The sequence below is a fragment of the Carassius auratus genome, chromosome 10 (assembly GCF_003368295.1).
Source record: "Carassius auratus strain Wakin chromosome 10, ASM336829v1, whole genome shotgun sequence".
NCBI classification, from domain to species: Eukaryota; Metazoa; Chordata; class Actinopteri; order Cypriniformes; family Cyprinidae; genus Carassius; species Carassius auratus.
This window is the reverse complement of record NC_039252.1, coordinates 12,235,870-12,261,708: the sequence shown is the minus strand read 5'-3', so window position 1 is coordinate 12,261,708 and position 25,839 is coordinate 12,235,870. Positions and strand designations below refer to the sequence as shown.

The window sequence follows — 25,839 nt, the reverse complement described above, 5'->3', positions numbered from 1 at the left end:
AATCTACTTTACTATAATGCAGTATTACATTAAGCACTTCCAGTTAGCATCGAGATGTGTTTTGCTTTAGCATTCCCTATGGCACAATTGGTCAGTTCAAGCCAGAGCATTTAGCAGATCCAAGTCATCTGCCCTGTTTCCTTGGCAACGTAGTTCCGGAAAATACTGCCTTGATTGAGAGATTGAAGAGATGTTTCGCCATGGAATTTAGATTCTGCGCAATACCTGGACATACAGTAACAATGAACCAACAGAAATACAACTGTAACCAAGCAGTTACCAGACAGCATAGAGAGCGCTGGATGGAATCATGGGACGCCTGATTGGGGTTCACAGCTGTAACCTCGGCTGGTGGCAGATAGAAAGAGAAAGGGGAAAATGTGTGAAAACCCTCAGCTGCTCTCTGTCTTTAAAGTGTAAACTGCACATTTGAATAGAAATCCAATTTGCTGCTCCGCATGCAGAGTCACAGCCACGCACTTCAAATTTATTGCGAGAAATGAGTTGGTAATAGCCTGAATAAGCAGGTATTACGTAAACACTGGGAGTGGTTTTGTGAACACCTGCTTGTGACAAACAGCGTCAAACTCGAGCACCGTCGCGAATACAAATAAAGAATGGGGTTCGTCTGTTTCGGTGCCCGTGTTCATCACTAGAGGGCAAATATTTACAGGCGCGCTACTCTGTGCTGACCTTGACTATGAACTGGCTTGTTAAGACAGACATCATCCAATTTAGATTAGCTTATTAAGGGTGGAGTTAATGTAGTTCTGCATTGAAAAAATATATATATTAAAAGCAATTGAAACCTTTTCACCACTGTTTGTCCTACAGTCAGCCTTTAAACCTTTAAATTTAAACCATTAAATAGCCTTTAAAAAAAATTTTTTAAGAAAAGGGGCAAGTCAAAATTATAAATTATTATATTAATTTAAAATATAATCATACACTGTAAGCTTATATCTTAATTGTTAACATTTTTAAAAGGCATATTAGAGCATATTAGCTATCCCGATTCACATATACACGTTTGGAACTCTTTTCGCATTGGTCTGAACAAAAGCACCAGACACGCTTTTTAAAAATTCAGATTAATTCTCTGATCCAAGTGGCACATTTAGATTGACAGAAATATAGCGGTTTCATAAACACTACTTTATCAGATAAAAGGAAAATGCCATTAAAACTTTTCTGAAGATGGTTGGTTATCTTTAGAAATATATTCATATAAAACACCCATGCTGTGTTTTAAAACGTCCAGTACTCATATTGATTCAGTGAAATCATAGGCTTTTGAAGTTTAATTCATCTCTCTTCAAAGTTCAGACCTCTTGCAATTATATTAAAGACCTTTTTTTTTTTTTTTTTTACAATTTAAGGCATTTAAGATTTTATGACCTTAAATTTGATAGAGCTAAATTTATGACCCGGGGACATATACTCAATGTTTTATTGAAGTCTTCTTTTCTCAACATCTGAAATAACTTATTGCAAAACAAATATCAAAATCCAGTTTGAGCCAAAAGTCTGATTTCAAACCACCAGAGTACAAAAGCTTTAGAGGTAGATAAGAAAAATATTAAATTAAATTGGCAGTTGCTCCGAGTATAGCAAATGCTTAGTCAGGGAAACTTGACATTTTAAGTTCAGTCAAGATTTCAAAATGAGAAAGTGAATTAAACTCATCAAAAGCCATGCAATCTTTTGCCTTCATTTTTTTAAATCTTTTTTTTAGATTGTGTCTACAATGTCTTCCACAAAGTTCCCTCAGGCTGTGACTCTCTAAATAGCAGTGTGCATCTTATGTCTCTATTGCTCTCTCTCCTAACGTGTGAAGGCCTTCGGCATGCCCTGACTACAGTGTCCTTATCCTTAATAACCAGAGGCAGTTGGGTGCCTTGGTCACAACATTCATGCTACAAACACGTTAAGTTATTAAAATCACATGGGGATGCTTGAACATGCCCCTGTCATTTCTGAAGCCTTCAGGGTTTAATGGTATTTATGGGTCCTCTAACAAAGTGGAATGTGATAACATGAATAATTACTTCTAACTAGGGCCTCCAGACGGGTCAGAGCATTAAGAAAACACAAGGCTTTAAGCTGTTGCTGTTTATTAATGAGCTTCAAGTACCAGAAGCCAAGATCCGCCTCTAATGTGACTGAATCACGATGTTGCACCTCAGTGCTTTATAAGGAAGTCCCATTAAAAATCATAAATATTTTCATCTGTATGTTTGATTCTTATTCAGTCTCCCTTCAAACAGTTGTTGTCTCTGCATACCATAACACCTTATCATCTGAATGTTATTTAAATGAAAACACCTTGATTTCAGTATAATAATACTAGAAGCGTTCAGCATTTCCTGTTTTTCCACAAAGCCATTAATTTATGTTCTCCGGCACATCGTGTCAGCGTGGGAGGGAACGGTGCTATGATCATGTTTGCAGAGACGAACCGTGTTAACACCAAAACTAATTCATGCTAATCAAAATAGCCGTGCTCCAGAGGTCTCGCTCAGAATACCAGGCAAACCGTCATATTTCCCTCCATGCAGTTGTTGACGTATAATAAGGTCAAGGAGAAACAAAGCCAACTCCTCCTAATCTTCATAAAGCTGGTCTGAGCTGCTGCTTCCATCCACATTTATGAGGGGAAAGACTGCAGTTGCCTCGCGGCTGTTGGCTGCAGCGGCGCTCTCAGAATGTCTTCCTGCAGATGTAGCATGTCAGACACACTCACCATAGCATCTTTTTTAGGGAAAATCTGTTGGCTTCAACATCATGGCATTATAGATTGGTTAGTTTCCTATTTTTATTGGATAAATTAGTTGCTAACTTAGATCATCCTTCCCAAATGCTGCCAAATTTGTGTATTTTTCCCCATGTTGGAATACTTTTTCCATTTTGTTAATTGATTAACATTAAGGACACAAACAACTGAAGGTATATTAGGCTACTGTCATTTAAAGCAACACTATGTAACTTTCAAAATTAGCAAAATGTATATAATGAGCGTCATAAATCATTGTACCAAACCTCCTTTTTGTCATATCCTAAATCAGTACAGTACATTTATAATAAGTGATTATTCTTGGACTATTGTAGCTTGGTTCAGGTAAGCACCGCTGCGGAGTGACACATACAGTACCTGCGTAAATCACCATAGACATAAACTTGGAGAAGTAGCTCTGGTTAGAATGTTCTTCCTTGGGATGCATGCAGTTCTGTTTATTAACCACTAGAGCACCAACATTTACATAATGTTGTTTTGAGATCTAATATATAGACACACATCTGATTTGTTTTTAATGTTTCCAGTCATTCCAGACATAACCAAGTGTGTATAAGTGAGACACATCTTGAATAAATAAACCGTGATGAAGAAACTGACAAAATACTGCGTCTAAAGTAGGAAGTGTGAAAATCACTCTCTTTGGACAGAAACATGTAAACGTGTGAACATATTATTTCCTAAAAAGCCTTAAAGCTGATATTTAAAAGCTTTTTCTTGAGGGACTAAGATGTAGCCCGTTTGCTTTTGTCTTTAATTTGTTTCTGTCAGATACCTAGAGGACAGGATTATATCCTAAACTGTGATGGAGAGAAAGTTCACGGATCTTGGGATATCCTCCAAGCCAAGCAAAGTGCCGGGAGAGATGTCAAAAGCTGCTTTTCGTACATCTCCCTTTCTTTTTTTTAAAGGAACAAAAATGCAGCAAATTTGTTGCATAGGACTTGCAGATGAAGCAAATATTCATTCCCTGATTAAAGACTTTGCATGGTAATCAGCGCCTGAAAGAGGTCATCATTTGCATGTCAAATTATCTGACATTTTCACTGGATGCAAACATTGTTCCTGCAGCTGTGTTCTGAATATTAGGACCTTGTGTATTCATAATGTAGATGTTTATTTTGCTCACAGAGCGTGGCCATTATATCATCTTTACATAAGACCAAGTCAAAGTGCTGTTTGTACACAACAGAATCACAACATGTTATTTCATTTGCATTCACATTCATTGATCATGTGCGACTATTGATCTTTGAAGAAAAGGAGAGCATAAGTGTGTAAAATATTAATGAATGTACATCAATAGAAATGAGTCATTTCATGAGAACCAGCAGGAAGCAACTCTAAACATGTCTTGTTCATAAGTCTTCTCAGAATTATAGTTTGAAGCACATTTCACCAGCTTTCAGATAGGTTTTATACATTTATGCCTATGTACTGTATCCAATCTAATTGTGATGTCTGCAAAATATCTTGGTTTATCCAAATTTTCATTACATTTATGCATTTAGTAGATGCTTTTATCCAAAGCAACAAGAAAAATATGTACTCTTATTATTTTTTTTCAGGAAGTTAATAAAAAAAAACATAATAAACTGTTTATAAAAATAGCTTAATATAAATGCATTGTTTTGTGAATTGTTTTCGTAAAATATTTTACGGTGCCAGTTAGGGCTGGGCAATATGACGAAATATATCGTCTGGACGATAGAAAATGTCTATCGTTTTATATAAGGCTCTATCGTTTACGCCACGATAAGGCGTTTACGGCAGAATTTTACGTCAAGATGCACCTCACGCAACGGCATGCCCATGCACGCTGCAATATATAAACAAACATGGAGGAAGACGGTAGTAGACACGGTTCAGACCAGGGTAATTCTCAACAAGATGACCAGCCAACCCAAACAGAGGAGCTTGTACCTAAAAAACGGGCGCATCGCACCGCGCTTCCATTATGACCGCGCATACCGCGCGCCTACATTGGAAATAACGAACTTGAATGCGCAAAATACGCAATATGTGAACGGCTCCACAGGCTTTTACCCGTGGCACACGATATAGCCATAGCTCCCGCAGATGGAAGGAGATCACTTCTGCTGTTGCCAAGCATATCTACACGGTCGATAATAGCGGGTTGAAATATTTTAATGGCAGGTGTTAACATGACCAACAGTCTTGCTTGAAAAAAAGGTTCTAAATAAAATAAATATTTAATCCATACTACCTTTATTTGTTTTGTATATCATTTCAAACTGCATTTCCACATTGCAATTTTATATAGACTATTCATAAACTGAATTAACAGAAAAATTGCTATATCGTTATGTATATCGTTATCGGGATATCAAATGAGCTATATCGGGATATGAAATTTTGGCCATATCGCCCAGGCCTAGTGCCATTGATATATATATTTTTTATTATTGCTATACTATTATAGCTTTTGTTAATATTTGGAATTACATCTAATTCTTATATTTTCAGTTATCATTTGAATTTAAGTTAACTGTATGCTTATAAAGAGCATTCCAAATCCGTCACCCGTGTGGTTCCATGCTTAGGGTGCTGGCTTTGTATCCACCTGCCTTTTTTGGCAACATGCAGCAAGGCAACTCGGTAGGTTTTGGCCCAGAGCTCTGTCACTGCTGGTCTTTAGGTTCTTGTGACAGCAACGAAATGCAGATTGATTCCCCTTCCCAAAACTCATCCTGCTTATCAAACAGAGTGGCGACACTGACATGTTTATTTTGCCACAGAAGACAAAAACTATATGTGGTTTAACTGTTATATGACGTATGTCTCTATGACCGTATGACAAGAATGAAGCAGTGGCATACTGGAAGTATATTTTCAGCTGGTTGATGTCTTATCAGCAAATTCCTCTTACAGATTCACTTGCTCCATGTAATTTAGTTCCGTAGCCATATGTGTCCACTGGCATGGAGTTGAGCAGGCATTTTCAATTCGTTCTCCATGGGAGTTGAGCGACAGGCTCACGTGGGCAATTGACAGAGCAGCTACCAGTGAGAGCATCACAAAGCTGAGAAATGGTCCGTCTGTCATAAGAGTTTCAAAATCTGCCAATAGCGCTGAAGTTTCTGGTGTATTCGCTGCACATTGTTGTTATATTGAATTCAGATTTTGAAAAATCGTTGCAGCTTGGTTAAAAGTTTCAGATGTACTCATTCAGAAGTAAAGTTAGAGCTGTAATTGTGCATAAATATGATGTTATTGACCATATATTGAAAGCAATCATTGACCTTACTGAAGGCATGAGCGCTGCTGTGCGTTTTCCAGACACACCTCCAAAGCTGCAGACCGCTGGCGTTTAAAGCAGTATTGAGCGGGTTTCTTCCGCACCAGTGGACACTTGGGGTAAGAGTTCATCTGGCTGGAACGAGGCTATTTGTTATCCTTTGTGTTGACTCGTAAATATCACCAACTTATTGGCTCCTAGCCAGTCGAATGTGACGAAGCATAATCACATACTCTCAGTTAAACAAAATTAAATATTTGATGAGCTGGACATAATCTCAAACACTTTATTTTATTTTATTATCAATTTTTTTTATTCTGTATGATTTATAAGCGTTTTGAAAAATGGGGACATGGGTTATATCCTCATAAGTCACCATTTCCTTGTAATACCTGTGTCATACCCATGTCATTATACAGAGTTGTGTCCTGATATGTCACAAAAATATGCGCGCACAAACACACACACACATATATATATTTTTATATATATATATATATATATATACGTGTATATTTTTTATTTTGTTTCAATTATTTTGATACTTAAAGTATCTGCCAGCTGGGTGAAATAAAATAAGATTATGTTTTTTTTTTTTTGTTAACATTTATTTAATGTTGGTGTTGTTGTTGTTGTTGTTGTTTAGTTAACTATAACCCTGGTGTCTATATTTTAATTTGCTTTATTGCTTTTGTAAGTCCATAAAGAGCCCTTAATGGAAAATAGAATCATGGCTTGGATAAATGTCAGTCCTTTTATCATTTCATTCTTTTTTTATGTAAAATAATTAGTGGTGATGATTTCATGACAAGTGGAATAATCTTAACCATATTAATGGTGATCTTAATTGCAGCTGATCATTATAATGAAGTGCTCATTACTGGATAGCTGAAAAAACTGCCAGATGATCTGCTCTGCCAGATTTTTGCCCCTTTGTTAAATCGAACCAAAAGTTTTAATATCTGAATATTAGGCTTTTCTGTTAATTTTGTTTTCGTAGTATTTGTGGGTTTTTTTTGCTTCTGAGATCATATGATCATCCAATATCACGCCTTACTGAGGATTCCCGCTGTTAGGGCCATAACAAAATGAATAATTTTGTCATATTGTTCCTTATGTTAAGAATGGTTATGTTTTAGAAAAATGTGTATTTTGTATTATTTGTATTTGTATCACGTGACTATGACTAGTTACATTCGTATTACGTATGCGTAAAATACTTTAAAGAAGTATGCGGAAGGAAGGAAGGGTTGGAGCTAGACAGTCTTTTGACCAGACATGGGGACTTGTGACTTGGTGACTTGGACTCGAGTCGACTCGAGTCGCTATTTTTAGGACTTGAGACTTGACTCGGACTTGGAAGTTAAAGACTCGGGACTTGACTTGACTTGAGACACGATGACTTGAGTGTTAATCACATCATGTTTTCATTTTGAATATAAAATATATAAATTATTTTTTTAAATAAAGTTGATTACTCAGCTGGAGCGCAGGCTGAGAATAGCGTCGTGACTGGATCAGGACACTATCATCAGTCATGCCCTCTCTACCTTACACACACCACGCCCACTTAAATCAGATATCCCAGCACATCAACATGTCAGCCTGAGAGGTACCGAGGGTCATCGCTTTTGTCTTCAATAGTTCGCGCCTAAAAACGCGTGGAAAACGCTAGTCGCGCCGCTTTCTCCTTCTTTCCAAAGCGCTCGGGCAGAAGTGATCCTGGGGAGTCTGTCGTTGCTAAGCATCCATGACACGCTCTCTCTCAATGAAAACGTGGAAATTTCAGCAAAGGATAAATGGATTTGCAGCACTAAAAATCGCTCGCAGTAGCTCTGCTACTAAATTCATTTCAAAATGGCAATCCATATACAGCTATGAACAGCTGTTCCTTCATCTTAGCTGAGCTTTCAACGTTGATACGAGAAAGGATGAAGCTGATTGGTTAGTTATTGTCACATGACCTGCGGTGCGCTTGCGGCATTCTGAAAAGTTTAGATGTTGAGCGCGTTGCTTCCATTATGAGCGCGCATACCGCGCGCCTACATTGGAAATAACGAACTTGCGCGCACAGAAGACGTGATGTGAACGGCCCCTAATGATCCGCTGGCTAGCAGGCCGTCAAAAAAACGCATTCCAGGGGCGGCGCTAGGGTTGGGCTAAGGGGGCATAAGCCCCGAATATTTTGTTACCTTGTCTTTCTCATAGAGCAAAACAATTAATCAGAAAAACAAATGTAGCTGCCGCGATCACCCAATCATGACAAGTGCATATTACATACATATATATATATATATATATATATATATATATATATATATATATATATATATATATATATACACAGTACAGAATATAAATATGACGTATTTTCAGTTGTTTCATACTTTTTTGTTATGTACAGTACAGACCAAAAGTTTGGACACACCTTCTCATTCAAAGAGTTTTCTTTATTTTCATGACTATGGAAATTGTAGAGTCACACTGAAGGCATCAAGGGCTATTTGAGCAAGAAGGAGAGTGATGGGGTGCTGTGCCAGATGACCTGGCCTCCACAGTCACCGGACCTGAACCCAATCGAGATGGTTTAGGGGTGAGCTGGACCGCAGACAGAAGGCAAAAGATCCAACAAGTGCTAAGCATCTTTCAGGGAACTCCTTCAAGACTGTTGGAAGACCATTTCAGGTCACTAGCTCTTGAAGCTCATCAAGAGAACGCCAAGAGTGTGCAAAGCAGTAATCAAAACAAAAAGTGGCTACTTTGAAGAACCAAGAATATTACATATTTTCGGTTGTTTCACACTTTGTTATGTATATAATTCCACATGTGTTAATTCATAGTTTTGATGCCTTCAGTGTGAATCTACAATTTTCATAGTCATGAAAATAAAGAAAACTCTTTGAATGAGAAGGTGTGTCCAAACTTTTGGTCTGTACTGTACATAACAAAAAAGTATGAAACAACTGAAAATATGTCATATTTATATTCTATACTCTGAGAGAGAGAGTGTGTGAGAGAGAGAGAGAGAGAGAGAGAGTGAGAGAGAGAGAGGAGAAATGTAACAGTTTAATGTTGTATGTAAACTGTGTTTGAGAGAGAGAGAGAGAGAGAGAGAGAGAGAGAGGTGTTCAGAGAGGAGTCTGTTGGATGTTTAGTTTTATGGACTCAATGTTGAAAATGTAAAACATTTCAAACAGTGTTGGCAGAAGTGAAAAATAAATAATTTTAGGAAGTTACAATTTTGTTTGATTCCATGATGTATTTTACTGAACATGAGTATTTACAATGCAAATCCAAATTATTTTAATTTACTGACAGTTACTTATATCTTGTTTTTTAACTTTATTAAGATGAGATTCTGCAGGTAAAATAACAATATTAAGGTGACTTGACTTGGACTTGACTTGACATAGCTTGTGACTTGACTTGACTTGACTTGCCCAAGAAAAAAATACTTGGGACTTACTTGAGACTTGAAGGTTAAGACTTGAGACTTACTTGAGACTTGCACATGTGTGACTTGGTCCCATCTCTGCTTTTGACCGTGAACATTTCTCGTTTTTGAAACTGGAATAAGTGTAGACTTTATTTTTGAATTTATTTTGTCATGTAACAAGACAAAGAATAAGTAAAAATTTTCAAGCAGCGTTTTTGATTCTTGCATCAAATCCTTTGTGCCGCCCCTTAATGGAAATGGTGAAGAATAAGCCTTGGATCGTCATTACACCATTACACCCGCATCTCGGCTAGGGAAAGCTGAGGTCAAAACTTAGGAATATACTGCGATATGCCAAGTTATTTCTATTCAATTGCTCCTCTTGTCAACTCCCTTTGAAGCTCAAAAATCTGGCATCAAAAGTGAGAGGATGGTACGACTCTATTAAAATGCAATTTAACATGCTTTACCTCATTTGAAAGCTGGAGACACACACACACACAAACGTCCATGTTCCTTTACTGATTGTGTGAGAGTATGTGCAATATAAAGGAAGGACAGTCATTGTAAGCCCTTTATTGGCTTCGAAAAAAGGCTTTGAGTTGCATTCCGGCCATCCATATCAGAAATATGGCTCACAAAGATACACGCTATCGTTCCAAGACACAAGTCATAAACGCAGTGATAGAATCATTCCTCACTCTGACTGTCATTCTCATACGGAGGGTCACAGTGCCGTTGTAAACGGGTCTCTTATTAACTTTCATATGGTGCCTTTGGTGACTGTCTGTCGATGAACAGAGCTCGTTTGCTGCAGTTTTTGCTGGAAACTGGTGTTAAAGAGCTGTGTGGAGGCTCTAAATAGTGCGCAGAGCTTTGTATGCTTTTCTTTTTTCCAGAATGACTTTGTTTGCCATATTTAGAACAGCGGGCAAAACACATTTAACATTCTAGGCTGCAGATAATTCAACGCACCGCTGTTGCTGCTGCCTGAAGATTTAGCATTTAGTTGAAGTTTTGCCATTTTATTTTTGTCCTGTATTATAAAATTTACAAATTTCTTATAAAGTTAAGAACACAAATTAAGCAATTATAATTTCTTTAAGAAATATAATTCAAATAAGCTTTCAGTCCTTTCAAATATTTAATCACAGTTGATAATAGTTTTACAGTTATTGTTTTAATATATATTTAGGAAAGAAAAGTAGATATGATTATTAGGTTTAAATTTTCAGTGTGAATGTGCCATGATTAAATAATACATCAACATTCCCAGCACTTCTCTGTTCAAAAGTATTGGGTCGGTATGGTTTTTATATTCTTTTCTAAAGTGTTCTTAATCTCTCCAAAGCTGAATTTATTATATCAAAAATACAGGGGGATAACAAAATTTTGGGATACATTGATACAGTTTAAAATAGCTATTTTTTATTCAAATATATTTTAAAGTGTAATTTATTGCTCTGATGACAAAGCTGAATTTCAGTCTTCAGTGTCACATGGTCCTTCAGAAATCATTCTAATAAGCTGATTTGCTGCTCACAAAAACATTTTGTCATTATCAATTTTGAAAAGAGTTGTCCTATTTAATTGTATGTGGAAACTCTTTTTTTCAGCATTTATTAATAAAAAGTAGAAAAAAAAGAATATATTTGATAAAGAAATATTGGTAACACTACAAAACAGTTCATTAGTTAATGTTTGTTAATGTATTAAGTAACATGAACAATGAACTGTGTATTTATTACAGTATTTATTAATATTTCTTGATGTTAGTTAATGGGAATACAGACGTTCATTGTTAGTTCATGTTAACTCACAGTGCATTAACTAATATTAACAACTGTTGATTTTAATGATGCATTAGTAAATGTTAAGTCTATGTTAAGATGGTATTGCTGTTGGGCTGCAGTCCTCTTCTGTATTTCTACAGATGATAGTGTTGAGCTTTGATCATTTAATATCACTAATAATATAATATTATAAACCTTTGCTCAGCGTGGTGTCTGGGTTTGATTTGGAGAACTTGACCTCAATGATACAGTATATGTAGGAAAAAAGAAAACAAGAAAAGAATGTAGCTCTCTGTCACACATAAAGAGGACGTACACTTAGACTGACGTTAAATGAATTATTTATAGCCAAGTGTCTCTGGAGGAACATGTCTTTAGTGACTAAAACAGGATAAAAAGGTGGTACTGCATGGCTTTGTTAGTACCAGCTCAGACGGTGACGGCAACCTTTGTTGAGTTGTCTCCGCTTTAAAATGCAAAACCAAACCTCTTGACAGAGTACACGTGTCAAAATACCATCTGTATTCAACAGCAGAACAGAACATGTCAAACGAACCTGGTATTTTTCTGATCACACCATCAGTGCCACCTATTATTACATTTACTGAGAACATCACTTTTGAGCACTTAATGATAATGCTAATTGTTAAAAGCAGCGTGCTCATACACTGTGTGTTTTGTTTTGTAAGGTTTCATGGAAGGAGATATTGTGCGTATGCCGCCTGAAGGCATTTATTGTATTAATTTTCGACAGAAGCGTTTCTGCTGCAGCTCGTAGTGGATCTTCATTTACAGTGGAGGGAATTAGTTAATGGCCTCTAAAGGACTTTATTCTACCGTTACGGCAGTCAAGTCAAACATATTTTGCCGGCCATCATCGAGGCAAATTTGCAGGATGCTCTCCAGAGATTGGAGACATTATACTGAACTGACCTTTAACTTAACTGACCTTTATGTTGCAGGACAATTTTTATAATATGAGCCGTGGTTTTGTGAGGAAAAGCTTGTAAAGGTATTGGAGGGGATGCATGGTTCTGTACTCAAAATAATATGTGTGAAGCCTCAGTGTGCCTGTGGTGAAAACAACAGCTCAACAATCTAGATTCCTCTAAGATCCCCCCAAAAACTGGATTTCAGTTCATGTGAATATACATATTAATGTCTTCTTCAAGCTTGTTTCTAATAAATGGGGGGAAAGGCTGTCCACTGTTAAAAGGTTTCGGCTCAGTAAGATCAGGAGATTGTGAATTTTTATATTTTATTATTTGATCACAAATAGTCAATTTTATTTGCACTTAAAAATGAATTAAATCAAATTTGTTATATGTTTTCAAATTGAATTTATTCTTGTGTTGGCAATGCTGAATTTTCACCATTAATACTCCAATCTGCAGTGTCACATGATTCTTTAGAAATCGTTCTAATATTCAGACTTGGTGTTCAAGAAGCACTTCTTATTATCAATGTTAAAAACAGTTGTGCGGCTTAATAATTTTTTGTGGAAACCGTAAATAATTTTGAATAGGATTGTCTGATGAATGTAAAGTTCAAAATAATAGCATTTATTTAAAATCTAAATAAAAAAAATAAAATAAATGTTTACTTTTACCTTTGGTCAGTTCACTTACTGAAAAATATTAATTTCTTAAAATAAAAATAAAAAGACTGATAATGTATGTAAATCAATAATTTATTCCAAGTGCTGAAGTGTACTACTTTAATGCATCTAAATTATAGATACATTATTAATTATGTTTGTGAATAGATTAAATATACAAATAATGTAATGCAGCTGTTTGGAATTGTTTTCAACTTATTTCAGAATGAATGTTTTCAAATTGAATTTATTCTTGTGTTGGCAATGCTGAATTTTCACCATCAATACTCCAATCTGCAGTGTCACATGATTCTTTAGAAATCGTTCTAATATTCAGACTTGGTGTTCAAGAAGCACTTCTTATTATCAATGTTAAAAACAGTTGTGCGGCTTAATAATTTTTTGTGGAAACCGTAAATAATTTTGAATAGGATTGTCTGATGAATGTAAAGTTCAAAATAATAGCATTTATTTAAAATCTAAATAAAAAAAAATAAAATAAATGTTTACTTTTACCTTTGGTCAGTTCACTTACTGAAAAATATTAATTTCTTAAAATAAAAATAAAAAGACTGATAATGTATGTAAATCAATAATTTATTCCAAGTGCTGAAGTGTACTACTTTAATGCATCTAAATTATAGATACATTATTAATTATGTTTGTGAATAGATTAAATATACAAATAATGTAATGCAGTTGTTTGGAATTGTTTTCAACTTATTTCAGAATGAATTTTGGTGTATTCTCTCTCTTTTTTTGATTTTGTATAGTAATTAATCAACATTTATCAAAATGTAATGCATTGACCTTAATTGAGATGTTCATGTGTGACAGAAATATATATTTTAGTAAACTTCGTCAATTGATGCATATGTTTATAAGTATGCCCCCTCTTTAAGTATCTTCAGTGTAGTTAACTAATAACAAAAAAATATCTAAATACATTGTGAATATACTTAATATCTTTGTAAATATATACAGTAACTATCCACATTTTTCAATATCTTGACTGCAGTTTACTATGTTAAAAATCTGACACCCAAAAAACATTTGATTGGTCATTTGCAAACACACATTCTCTGGGAGCATTGTAGTAAATGTTTAACAATCCTTTTGAAAAGTAGGCCATAATTTGCTCTCCTGAAGAGAGGATGTCGACACCCTTTACCGCTATCCCCGTAGGGTAACTAAATAAGGTGTTTGTAACATCTTTAGTTTTGCTGAGTTGTAGACTTTTTGAGATCTTAAAGGCATTCATAAAGGCCTGAATTGTGGCTTGCTCTGCAGTCTGTTCAAATTGTTCAAACTGCAAAGGCAATCAATAAATCAGCCTTGTGAAATGTGTCTAGTTTGCAATCTTTCAGCCCCAAATAGAAATAGTACACAAGAAATGTTACCGATTTTTCTGTTATACTTATTTGAAGTTTTCCAAATCAAATCAAGCCCAAAACACTGAAACATGATGATTAACAATGATTGAGAATGATCTATGATATGATAGAAAAAATCATACTTAGTGTGTTTGTTTGAGTTATTAATGTTACATTTATTGAATGTTACATTTATGCTCTGTGGAAAAAACCATTAATATCTTAATTTTGACTTTAAGGTCTGTATTCAATTCATAAGGTCTGTATTTATGATAAAAAGAGTATAATGTGTCGTCATCTACACAGGACATTTACAGTTTTTAACATAGCTATCCGATAGCAGCTATAGATATCATAGATATTAACAAGTTTGGTGTTTTACAGTTCCTCCAAAGATCGTGAACCTGTCGAAGGACCTTGTGGTGAATGAAGGCTCCAACGTGACTTTAATGTGCCTGGCTAACGGAAAACCAGAACCTGCCATCGGCTGGAGGATGTTATCACCTTCAGGTAAGATGTCTATCATGCTTCTGTGTGCTGAAAATATTTACCATAATCAGTTAAAAGTAAGCAAATCTTTAGTAAATAGCCTTTGCATTTAAAACAAAACTGCAATCCTCAATATCGGTCCAGTACTGCGGATGTATTTTGCCATTACAAAGAACGGTGCACTTTTTTCCTTGATGATTTTGCAAAATATTGCATCCCACTGACATATTAAGCATTGGTAAGATGATATATCAGGTGTCTTTTTCACTGAGAGCTCTGTGTGTGTGTATTTTGACTGTGTAGATGTGTGTGTTTGTGTATGCGTCGTACAAGCTGAGTGGTCCATTTTGCTTATCTTCAGGCCACATGAACAAATCAGCTCCATTTGAGCCTGTCTGGGGCTCTGTTCTGCCGTGCACCATTTCACTTAATCAGGGAAAAACTGCATTTTAATGCGCTATGATTCATGGGGTGCAATTGGACTGCTGTACCTGCTCATGCACCCCGCACACCCCCCTTTTTCTTCCTTTGTGTTGTAACAATGTTCAGGTAATTGAAATGTTAATGTAACACAGAAGAAACTGCTCTGGCTTTTTTTTTTTTTTTTGAGATAAGTGAAAGAGTTTCCGATGGAATTCCATTATGATATGGTACAGTTGTATGCTAAGAGTTTCAACTGCTTTTAAGAATAAAAGATCAGTTTCAGAGGGGATTCAGTCAAGTCAGAGTCTTGTTGGACCATGGGATCTGCCTGTTTTTCCCACATCATTTGGAGGGTGGAAACCAGATTTCTTAAAAGGATTGTTCAGTTTAAATTCTGTAATGGTTCTATCATCCATTCTCATTAAAGAAACATGCAACAGCTGTGTTATTTGTGCTTTAATGACTTTTGAGGGTTCAATGTCATGTGTAGAATGCTAGAGTTAATGCTAACCTCAACATATCGCCATTTTGTCATGTAGAAAAGGTTGATGTATGATTTAATGTCGTTAAGATGGAATTTATGGCAAAATGCATTTACATAAAAAATACTGAAATGTGATTTTAAGGCCATTAGTGGCACAGTTATGATGGGAAATTGCCATTTGTGGTTTCAAAGAACAAGAGATACCCGGAATTTATTCTGTAGGAATGGGCATTTAATGAAATTCAAAAGTAAATATTAAAATTTTTTGAGATACTAGATATTTGACTGTAAAAGCAAAAAAAAAAAAAAAAAAAAAGAAACTTTTTAAAATAAGAAAAAAAAAACAAATACACTTTTTTAACTACATATATATATATATATATATATATATATATATATATATATATATCATAATTTGTTTTTATTTTATTTATTTTTAGATGCACCTGTATATACATTCAAACCTAAAATGATTCAGGGGGACCAAGAATTTGACTTTACACTTTAATTTGAAATTATCAAGATTAATTTTTTCTGACACAGTTTAACTCTCGAGTTCTTGGGGTCATATGTTTTTTTTTACCATTTTCTAAACTATAGCGAATAAACTGTTAATGTGAGAAATGTTGAAGATGTCTGAATAAATTTTGGTTTGACTGTGTGCTCTTGTTTTTGTGACATATCAGGACACAACTCTGTATAATGACATGGGTATGACACCGGTATTACAAGGAAATGGTGACTTATGAGGACATAACCCATGTCCCCATTTTTCAAAATGCTTATAATTCATACAGAATGAGTTTTTTTTGAGAATGTAAAAATGCACCTGTGAGGGGTAGGGTTGGTGTAGGGCCATAGAATATACAGTTTGTACAGTTTAAAAACCATTACGCCTATGGGATGTCCCCACTTTTCACAAAAACAAACGTGTGTGTGTGTGTGTTTAACAAATGATTAAATTTGTACTTTATTTTATTCATAATGATTTTATTGGGTTTTGAAAAATGAACATCACATAATAGTTAGACCATATGCAAGTTTGCTAAAACAATGCCCAAATAGCATGGACATAGTGATTTTAATAAAAGATTAGAAACACACATTTTGTTTTTATTTGGAATGTGCACTGATGAATAATTTATAAGACCAGGAAGATACATGAAGGAAGTAAATAAGGTTAATTTTGAATTTATGTTGACTCTGAAACTAATCAAAAATGCAGAGGTGGCTGAAATTAGTCTCTGAAATGGTGGGGTGTGTTGGCGTAAGTAACATTACACCACTTATAAACGCCATGGTTTTGTGCCGTTTGATCAGTTTAACACTTCATTGGCTCTCAGATCTGATTTGCTTTTGTAAAAGCATGGCATAATCTTCAAAGAGCTGGCAACCAGGAATCTTGATGGGGCTAGAATCAGTCGGAAGCTATCCAAACGATGTGTGAAACTTAATTAAGACACAGACCCCCTTGCGATAAGATCTCAATATCTCGATAGCACCGGGATTTGTTGTCTTGTAGAGATTTGTTTCTTTTAAAGATTTGTATTAGATGGACAAAAGAGTCTGTTGATGTCAAGCGCACCTGCTCCCTTGAGCATTAACCGTACTACAGTCATTTAGATTTACCACAGCGTTTCCACATTGTTTCAATAAAGGGCTGAAATAAATCTGCCAGTCACACTTAGTTCTGTAAGTACACATCTCCGACCTTAAAATGGCACTTCGCTCAAAGCTACACAGATCTTTCTCTGGACTCTCTATATAAACCAAGAGATTTCATGATGTAATGCAGTATCTCCAGTTTCACATCACTCGCTTGTAATTTTTCTCTAGATTATGATCATACCGAGTCCTTACTCTATCTAGATTCTAATCTAAAGAGGGCATCTAGACCTGCTATCATCCATTCTCATTAAAGAAACATGCAACAGCAATGTTATTTGTGCTTTAATGATTTTCCACAGTTCACCTTCATGTGTTGCATGTGTTGTGAATGCTATAGGAAATGCTAACAGCAACTTATCGCGATTTTGTCATGTAGAAAAGGTTGATGTATGATTAATGTTGTTAAGATGGAATTTATGGCAAAATACATTTACATAAAAAGTACTGAAATGCACAGTTATGATGGGAAATAGCCGTAATTTAGCAGGAAATGTAAAATGAGTGTGGCTACACCTTTATGCATTTTCAGATTAGCCAAAATATTTCGTAAATGAACTCACTGGGTCAGTGGATGTGTAGAATTTAGTTATTGACAGACATTCTGGTTCTGTAGAAATGTGCAGTTCTGCTGGCACAAATTCTGAGATTCAGTGTGACTCTGGTAATTAGCAATCTGAATTATTGATCAAGCCCAAGGTCTCCGACAACTAAAAACTGAAACTTAGTACCAGACCAGTTGTTTTTGCTGAAATCATGAATATTATAGTAAGCTCTTTAGTTGTTTTGCTAGAACAGTATGTGCTCTTCCCAGAAACCTTACTTAACCTTAGGCTTCAGAACATCAGTGATTTATGTTGTTTTTAGAAATCCAGATTATTATTCTTTTTCTTTGCAAACTGTAAAGATACCTTTCCAATGATGCAATGTACTTTTCATTAATGTTTTTTTTTCAGTAAAATATTTAAACGTTAGAGGAATTGACTTAAGAAGCAAAACTGCACAATATGCTGTATCATACAGTAAGTATTTTCTTACAATATACAGTGGTGGCCAAAATTGTTAGAAAATTGTCTATGCAGATGGTTCCTCTGAGCACAACAAATATCGGATGAATGAATCGTACTGTTATGTCCACCTTTTGCAGCAATTACAGCAGCACATCTCTCTGGCACATTGTCAATATATTTCAATGTTCAAAGGCTTTCCTTTGAATGTACAATAGATCTGTCCAGTTTATTTTCCAACTCGCCCCAAATTTACTCAAATAATTGCATGTAATTTACTGGGGGTAAAAACTATTTTATTTTCATTGCAGTAGTTGCCTTTCTCAAACTACTTCACACCCTTCAGTATGTGTGGAGGATGTGGAAAACAGCCAATTTTCTGCCTTCCACGCGTGTTTATGCTTAAAAGAAACTATAAAGATGATATATTAATGTTATTATCCCCTGAGGCTGTTTAATAGACATACAGTATTACACACTTGAATGAATCATTTGCAGGCTGTGCATGGTCTTTCTTTCATGTGATCAGAGCAAAACCCTTTGGTGGGAAGGCTTGTTTACTGATTTTTTTCAACACTCAAAAAGGCATATTCTCCCAATCCCCTATTTCTCTCTGTCTTTGTAAAACCCATTGGGCTAAAGATCAGAGCAAGCGGCATGTGAACTGGATTGTGGGTATGAGAAGAGTAAACGTGTTATTGTGTTACTGCGTTGTTTTACCTTTGGGTGAGGAATAGCGTCAATAATGTTGCTAATTTATCATTGCTGCTGTTTAATCGACTTGAATAAACATTGTTTTTAATGAGTGCCTGTGTCCCAGGAGCGAACACTCCTCTATTAGATCAGTGCGAATTAGGGTTTTGGCTCAGTGAAGAGCACATTGTGTGGAGCACATTGCTTGAGGTTTTTATTGAGCTGTGATTGCATTAATCCTGTTTATAACCATCTATGTAATGATGCTGCTGTGTGTTTGGGTTCGGCAGCTCATTTCAGGGACCAAATGATCCTCTGAGCACTAGCCCTAACTGCTAATACAGTTCTACTCTGCCGATCTCGCTCACTATTTTTCTCTCACCCTCCACCCTTACTTGGTCCTGTGCTGACTCTAGTTATTTTCGAAAGGGTTTTTTTTTTAGATGACAGAAACGGAGTGAAATGAATGCATTTGGAGTGGGGTTATAGATTGATTTTACTTTGGTCGGATCTGGTTATGGTGTTTCTCTGCTGAGCAATGGCCTCGGGGGTTTAGAAAGATGTGGATATGGGAACTACTTTGTGGAACCGCAAACTACCCCATGCTAATGTACTCTGCTGTGTGTTTATCTTTTCAGTCGCATTCAAGCTTGTATTATCTGTCTTTCAAATCAAACACAGACGGCTGTTCCATCTAGTCTCCATTCAAGAGACGAATTTACCAAAACACCCAATTTTGCATATGCATTTAAGCCGGAGAGAATAACAACAACCTAATTAATATATTTCAGCACATTTAGAAGGTGACTGGGTTGGATTGGATTGTGGGTGTTTTTTTTTTTTGCGCTGATATACTGAATACAAATGTAGCGCAAACACATTTGCACTCGTTTGCCCAAACAAAAGCATTTTAAAGCATTAGTAACAGATGTGGCTTTCAATTTGCATTTTTAAGTCAAACAAAAACCGAAGGACTGATGATATTTGATGGCTGGAATCAAAGCAAGTCAGTCAAACTGCATTATCTTTGCTGAGAAGAATCTCAGCTGAAAAAAGCCAAAGAATGTCTGGAGGGCATATGTGTGACTCACAGTATCTGTGTTTGTTTTCCTCAAGCAGATAATAAAGGTTTTGCACTAGTCGAGTCTGTATTTTTATGTCAGTTAATAGGCCTTTTGTTTTCAAAATTAATAAACAGATTATTCTTCTTCAACCGACAATGCGGCACTTACCTGGATATAAATGTCTTTATAGCCATAACTAATCAAACAACCCACTGTATCATGCACCAAAATTGGTGACCTCTGATGTAGGCAGATCTGGTGTCTGGCGGAGGAAATCAGGTGGTGCGGTAATGGCATTCCTGCCCCGCTGCTCTGGAGGGATCAGACAGAGAATCTGTCGCTCGTAAGAGGACACATTCAGCTGTGCCTGGATTGATTCAGCACCTTGCCCAACTCTGCTTTCCTTCTCTCTGGGGTTTTGTGTGTATGTGTGTGTACAACAGCTCTGCGGTATTAGTTCCATGCTCTCTGCTTTGCTGCAGTGCTTTACACTTATACTGGGCTGAGCTACTTCAGCTAGAGGTCTAGGAAAGTCTGATAGTTCTAGAATGGTGAATTTAAAACAGTGTTTCGTAGATTAGTTCCAGATTATGTTTGCCTGCTATTTTATATAGTCAGACTTTTGAATATCAATATGTGTTCAATCCAATTTGCATCTTATTCTAGACATCTTATTTGACAGGGGGAGACTGTCTGAGTGACAAGAAACATAAGTATCACTTTTTCACATGCGATTTCAGGGCTGATTTTCTGAAACAATTGATACAACAATAATAGATTGGCCTGGAAAAAACTCAGTTAAGAAATTTTTAATTGTTAAATTAATGCCCAAAAGTATTAACAGATTACCGTATTTTTCGGACTATAAGTCGCACCTGAGTATAAGTTGCATCAGTCCAAAAATAATGTTATTATCTTGTAATGTTTTATCTTGGTTCTTGTTTCTAAATAAATGCGACTTATAGTGCAGTTCGACTTATGTGTTTTTCCTCATTATGACGTATTTTTGGACATATGCGACTTATACTCAGGTGTGACTTATTGTCCGAAAAATATGGTAATTTCTTTTTGAACACAAAATAAGATATTTTTAATATGTCTGAGTGTATTTATGTATTGAATTATTTATTATTTAAATTAGGGTTCCACGATTAATCAAATCTAGTCCGTAAAGCCAGTTCTGTGATTAGCAGTAAATCTTCATCACCTGCTTTCAGGTGGAGTAGCAATTACTACACAGAGCATAAGTTCTCTGACAAGCTATGCAAAATTGCATTCATAACCGCAGATGATATAATAATAATATATAATAATAATAAGTTATAATTTACTTTAATAGTATGCGCAAAAAAAACTAAATTTTGGGTGAACTATAGAAGTATTATATCAGATTTGAAATGCAAATATTTTGAAAAATGGGTTGTTGTTTTTCCTTGTCCCTATATTTAAAGCCATTATAGTGCAATGTTGTTTTGGACCCCACTGACTTTTATTGTATGGTATAGAAATAAAAAAAATTGGGCCAAGTACACCTTCAGCTCTATAATACTGCTGTATCACATTTGATTGATTCAAAAATGGGTTGTAAATCTCTTTTATTTATTTATTTATTTGTGAACTATACCTTTAAGTACTGATAGTTTAATAACTTGGATCTGTGGATATATGCTTCCATTTCTACTAAGAGCCTCAGCCAACACTAACTAAATATTTTGGATGAAATATGATGGCACTAACAGAAAAACTTTCACAAAGTAATTAGTTCTATACAAAAGTGTCCATTGTGTAACTTTGGATTGCAGTCGGATTGCAAATGGAGATTTCATAAAGCTGCTGTCATTTTTGTCTGCAGTATTCATCATTGAGAATGCCGTCTGAGGATGTGACTGTGGAGGGCAGGCTGCTTTATTTCTCTGGCTTTGGTTTCTCCATTAATAGAGTTGGGTTGCCGCTTGTTCTATTTTTTATGACACCCGGTGTGATACTTGTACCATTATAGCTCAAGAGGCATTTGATTTTAACTTGTGATAATATCTCAAATCAAACCCTGGGCGTATTATTGACTGATACTTATAATGCCATGGGGGGCCATGAATATACAAAAGCGGTTGCATTATGTAAGACATGTATAATGAATGTGCATTGATGAAGAAATAAAAACCTCAGATGTCAGTCTTCAAGTACTCCGCGTTGATACAATCCTCCATGACAGCCGTGAAACCCAAAACCCCTGATGGAAATAAACGGTCCCATTTTGTCAATCTTCACTTTGATGGAAGACAGTCCACAATGCACCTGATGCCAAAGCACCTCATTTCTTTTCTGCTGGACCAGGTATCAAACAGTGGTTTGCTTTTCCTAAAGCTTACAACATCAACATTCAGTTGGAAACATCAAAAGGAACATATTGAATGAAGAAGAAACTCTCCCTCCGTGGCTCAGTTTGCAAATTGGTTAGTTTTGAAGGTGTAGTTGATTGTTTGAATTTTAAAAGTAATCTTTTTAAACAATGCAACAATAAAATTATACAAGTGCCTTTTTGAGTATAGACTTCAAGCTGCTTTTCAGTGCAGCGAGTTGTGTATGGTGTTGAACGGTAATGAGCTTCTTTCTCTAGAGCGCTCTGTTGACACTCCTCATCAGGTTAAAGGAAGTGCCTCTTACTTTCTCGTTAACAGCCTCTCCCAGGTGTAAGACATTGTCTTTCAGAACATACTTAAGTGAATCCAGTGTGTTATTTTGCTGTCAGAAACTACATTGGGAATGATATTTATTTATTTAAGTCAACCACGTATTACCACTTGATGTTGAGAACTGCATCGCATGTATCCCTTTCCACCAACGTTTTTTTCCCCTCTTCTGGGTTTCATGAACATGAAAAGGCGCTGTATGTTTTAGCAGTTTGACTCCGGTGTGTATGCGAACACTTCAAAGCAGCTGTGCTGAGACTGAGTCTCATATCTGAATTGAATTTCATATCTCTAGTGTCGCCTTCTCCCACAATAGGACACAAATGACTATAAATACATCAGAGCATCAGTATTTCAGGGAAGATGAGGTTTGAATTTGCAAAGAAGAGCATCAGCATGCTCTACAGTGTGGCTTATTGTAACCAAACAAAGTACTGGGAAATCAGATGCATTTTAGCTCTTCAGTGATAGAGACACATGCAGCATGATGTGATTTACCCAAGTAACACATTGCTGTTTCAGGATCTAGAATCCAACCAATCAAGTTATTTGTTTTTGTTGTAGTTGTGTTTTGAGGATTCATAGACAACCCATCTCTCTTTTGAGAGCTTTAATACAGATCATGACATGAGTCATATTTTAATGTTTTCTTGTTCAGATGACAGCCTAAGCTCAGACAGTGAGGTTCTGGAGATTCCATTCATCAGCAGATACAGAGCAGGAGTGTATGAATGCACCGCAGCCAACGACATTGCAGTGGACACACAGACTGTTGAGCTCACGGTCAACTGTAAGTCTCTTGTGAATTTAAATCAACATTACACACATATACAATTTATATTGCATGTTTTTTTTATAAGTAAATTATAAATATTTGTTTAATCAAAAATAAATACATTTATAATAATAATTTAATAAATAAATAGTTTTTTTTAATGAAATGTCTTAATGAAACAGAAACATCATTAAATCTGAAGACCTTTGAACCTGACTTTACGAACAAAACGTTAATTTGTTATTTGTTTAAACCTGTAAACTTTCGAATGAGTTTATATGAATAAATATAAAATGATAATATAATGTGTAGCGACTTGTCTTTAAAATGCCAAACAAAAGTTCAAAAGTTCAAGACCTTTGAACCCCACTTTGTGTACAAATTGTATTTGTAATTTATTTATTCAAACATGTTAATACACAGACATTTTAGGATTTTATTTAAATAAATGAATAAATAAATAAATATAAAACCATAATATAATTTGTAATTAAATGTCTTGAAATGCAAAATAAAAGAATGACCAATAGTGTACTTTGGATCCCGCTTTGTGTACAAATGATATTTCATTTTGTTTGTTTGTTGTTTGAAGTTGCATTATGGTGGTCACTCGCTAACAGTCCCTTACAGAGATCCTTTATGTGGTTTTGTGTGTTTAGACCCTCCCAGTGTTTCAGATGGCAGAGATGTTGGCGTGACCCTGGGTCAGAGAGGTGTCCTGCAGTGTGAGGCAGATGCTGTACCCGAGGCAGACTTTGAGTGGTACAGAGATGACAGGAGGTATGGCATATCACTTCAGGATATTCTGCTTCATCTGTTCCTTTCTTTGGGATAAAACCATAACCTTAATTTAACACTTGTGTGTGTTTGTGTACACTGTAATTTCTCTTTCTCTTTCAAATTTACGGTTTCTTTTTTGCTAGATGTGTACAGTAGCAGCTATTTCTTAACGAGTGTTCTATATTTCCTGTATATCAGTCAGATGTATAATATTGGAATTGACATTGTGAGTTGAAGGACAAATATTTTCATTAGTTGTACATGGCTGACTAGATGTACTGTCATTTGTTCACTTTTTTTAACAGCAAAATACTTGAGTGCCTTTGGCTGGAATGTGTCTCAGTATGTTCTCTCAAACTGTCTTTGATGTCAAGTGAAGAATAAGTTGTCACAATGTTGTATCATAATTAAATGTGCAGAAGCGCATGTGTGCGTGTCCCTCTGTGTGCCACTGCCAGTTATACAATCTTGCAGTTTTGCCTCTTTTTAATGTATCCAGGCCAGCCACAATCTGTGTCCGAAAATGTTGATGCTGTCATAAATGTGACCTCTAGCTTCAAAGCAAGCTCTGATGTAGCACAAACAAGGCCAGGCTGATTCAAGTCTCCCCATTTGCTGACTGTTTCCCAGGATCTTCAATGGCTTTGATGGCATTGAGATCGAGGATGCCGGAGCATTTTCAAAGCTGACATTCTTCAACGTGTCCGAGGCAGACTATGGCAATTACACCTGCGTTGCTACCAACAAACTTGGGAGCGCTAACACAAGCATCATCCTGTATGGTAAGAGTCACAATTATTTTTGGGTTAAACTTAAAAGTCACTTTTTTCCTTAAGCTTTTGTAAAAAAAAAAAAAGATTAAAAAAAATGCTGTACAAAAGCAGACCTTCAAGCTGATAACGTTCCTGTAAACACTATGAATTTTCCTTTGGTAGTTTCTGACCCGTTCAGCTATTAATCTTTGAGATTTTCATCTCAGGATTCTCCTTCGTTTGCTTTTGATTCATGTTTTTGTGTTTGTTTTTGTTGATGTAGAAATAATTGAACCCACTAGTTCGACGCTATTGCAAGGTTAGTAGACTGCATGGGACTGTGGCCTCCTAAAGCATGTTCCAGCGTATTTAATAAGCAAAGAAGATGCAAACATGGTTATTTTCACATCAACCGCAATGTGACAAGGCCAAGTCGTTGATACGGCACTCAAGTTTGTCGGCGAGGGTGGCTCACAACATTTCCCTGATTTGAACAGGGTAATATAATTGTCGTGGCTCGTCTGACAGAATGTGATTGTCAGATTGTAAATTGGCCACTAGCTGTTCCTATTAAGAGGGTTATTAGCTTAAAATCCCATTTTGTAATGTCAATAATATATTCAGCACATTGAGTGACAGTCTGAATTGGCGCTCTGGGATTGGCGGGGTACTGACATGCCTCAATCTGCCTTCAGTCACTGTGGGTTGATGAATGGGTTTCTGTTTTCTGTAGCCTAAACATGTTTTTCTTTCTCCTCTGTCACT

The 25,839-nt window shown here is 35.9% G+C and overlaps 1 protein-coding gene across 9 annotated transcripts in view; it reads left to right on the top strand.

Annotated features, from left to right (window-relative positions):
- The window catches only part of LOC113109879 (opioid-binding protein/cell adhesion molecule homolog), a 57,863-nt gene that overhangs the window by 11,476 nt on the left and 20,548 nt on the right, over positions 1-25,839 (top strand). For 5 of the 9 annotated variants that reach the window (XR_003293020.1, XM_026273697.1, XM_026273696.1 and 2 more), the window contains exons 2-5: positions 14,637-14,762; positions 23,426-23,557; positions 24,202-24,322; positions 24,953-25,104. Coding sequence is in view for 8 of the 9 variants with exons in the window: in XM_026273697.1 (XP_026129482.1) it covers positions 14,637-14,762; positions 23,426-23,557; positions 24,202-24,322; positions 24,953-25,104 (531 nt within the window). In the remaining variant the exon portion in view is untranslated. Of the gene's footprint in view, positions 1-14,636; positions 14,763-23,425; positions 23,558-24,201; positions 24,323-24,952; positions 25,105-25,357; positions 25,394-25,839 lie in introns of all 9 variants that reach the window. The other 4 variants (XM_026273694.1, XM_026273693.1, XM_026273691.1 and 1 more) reach the window with 1 other exon arrangement.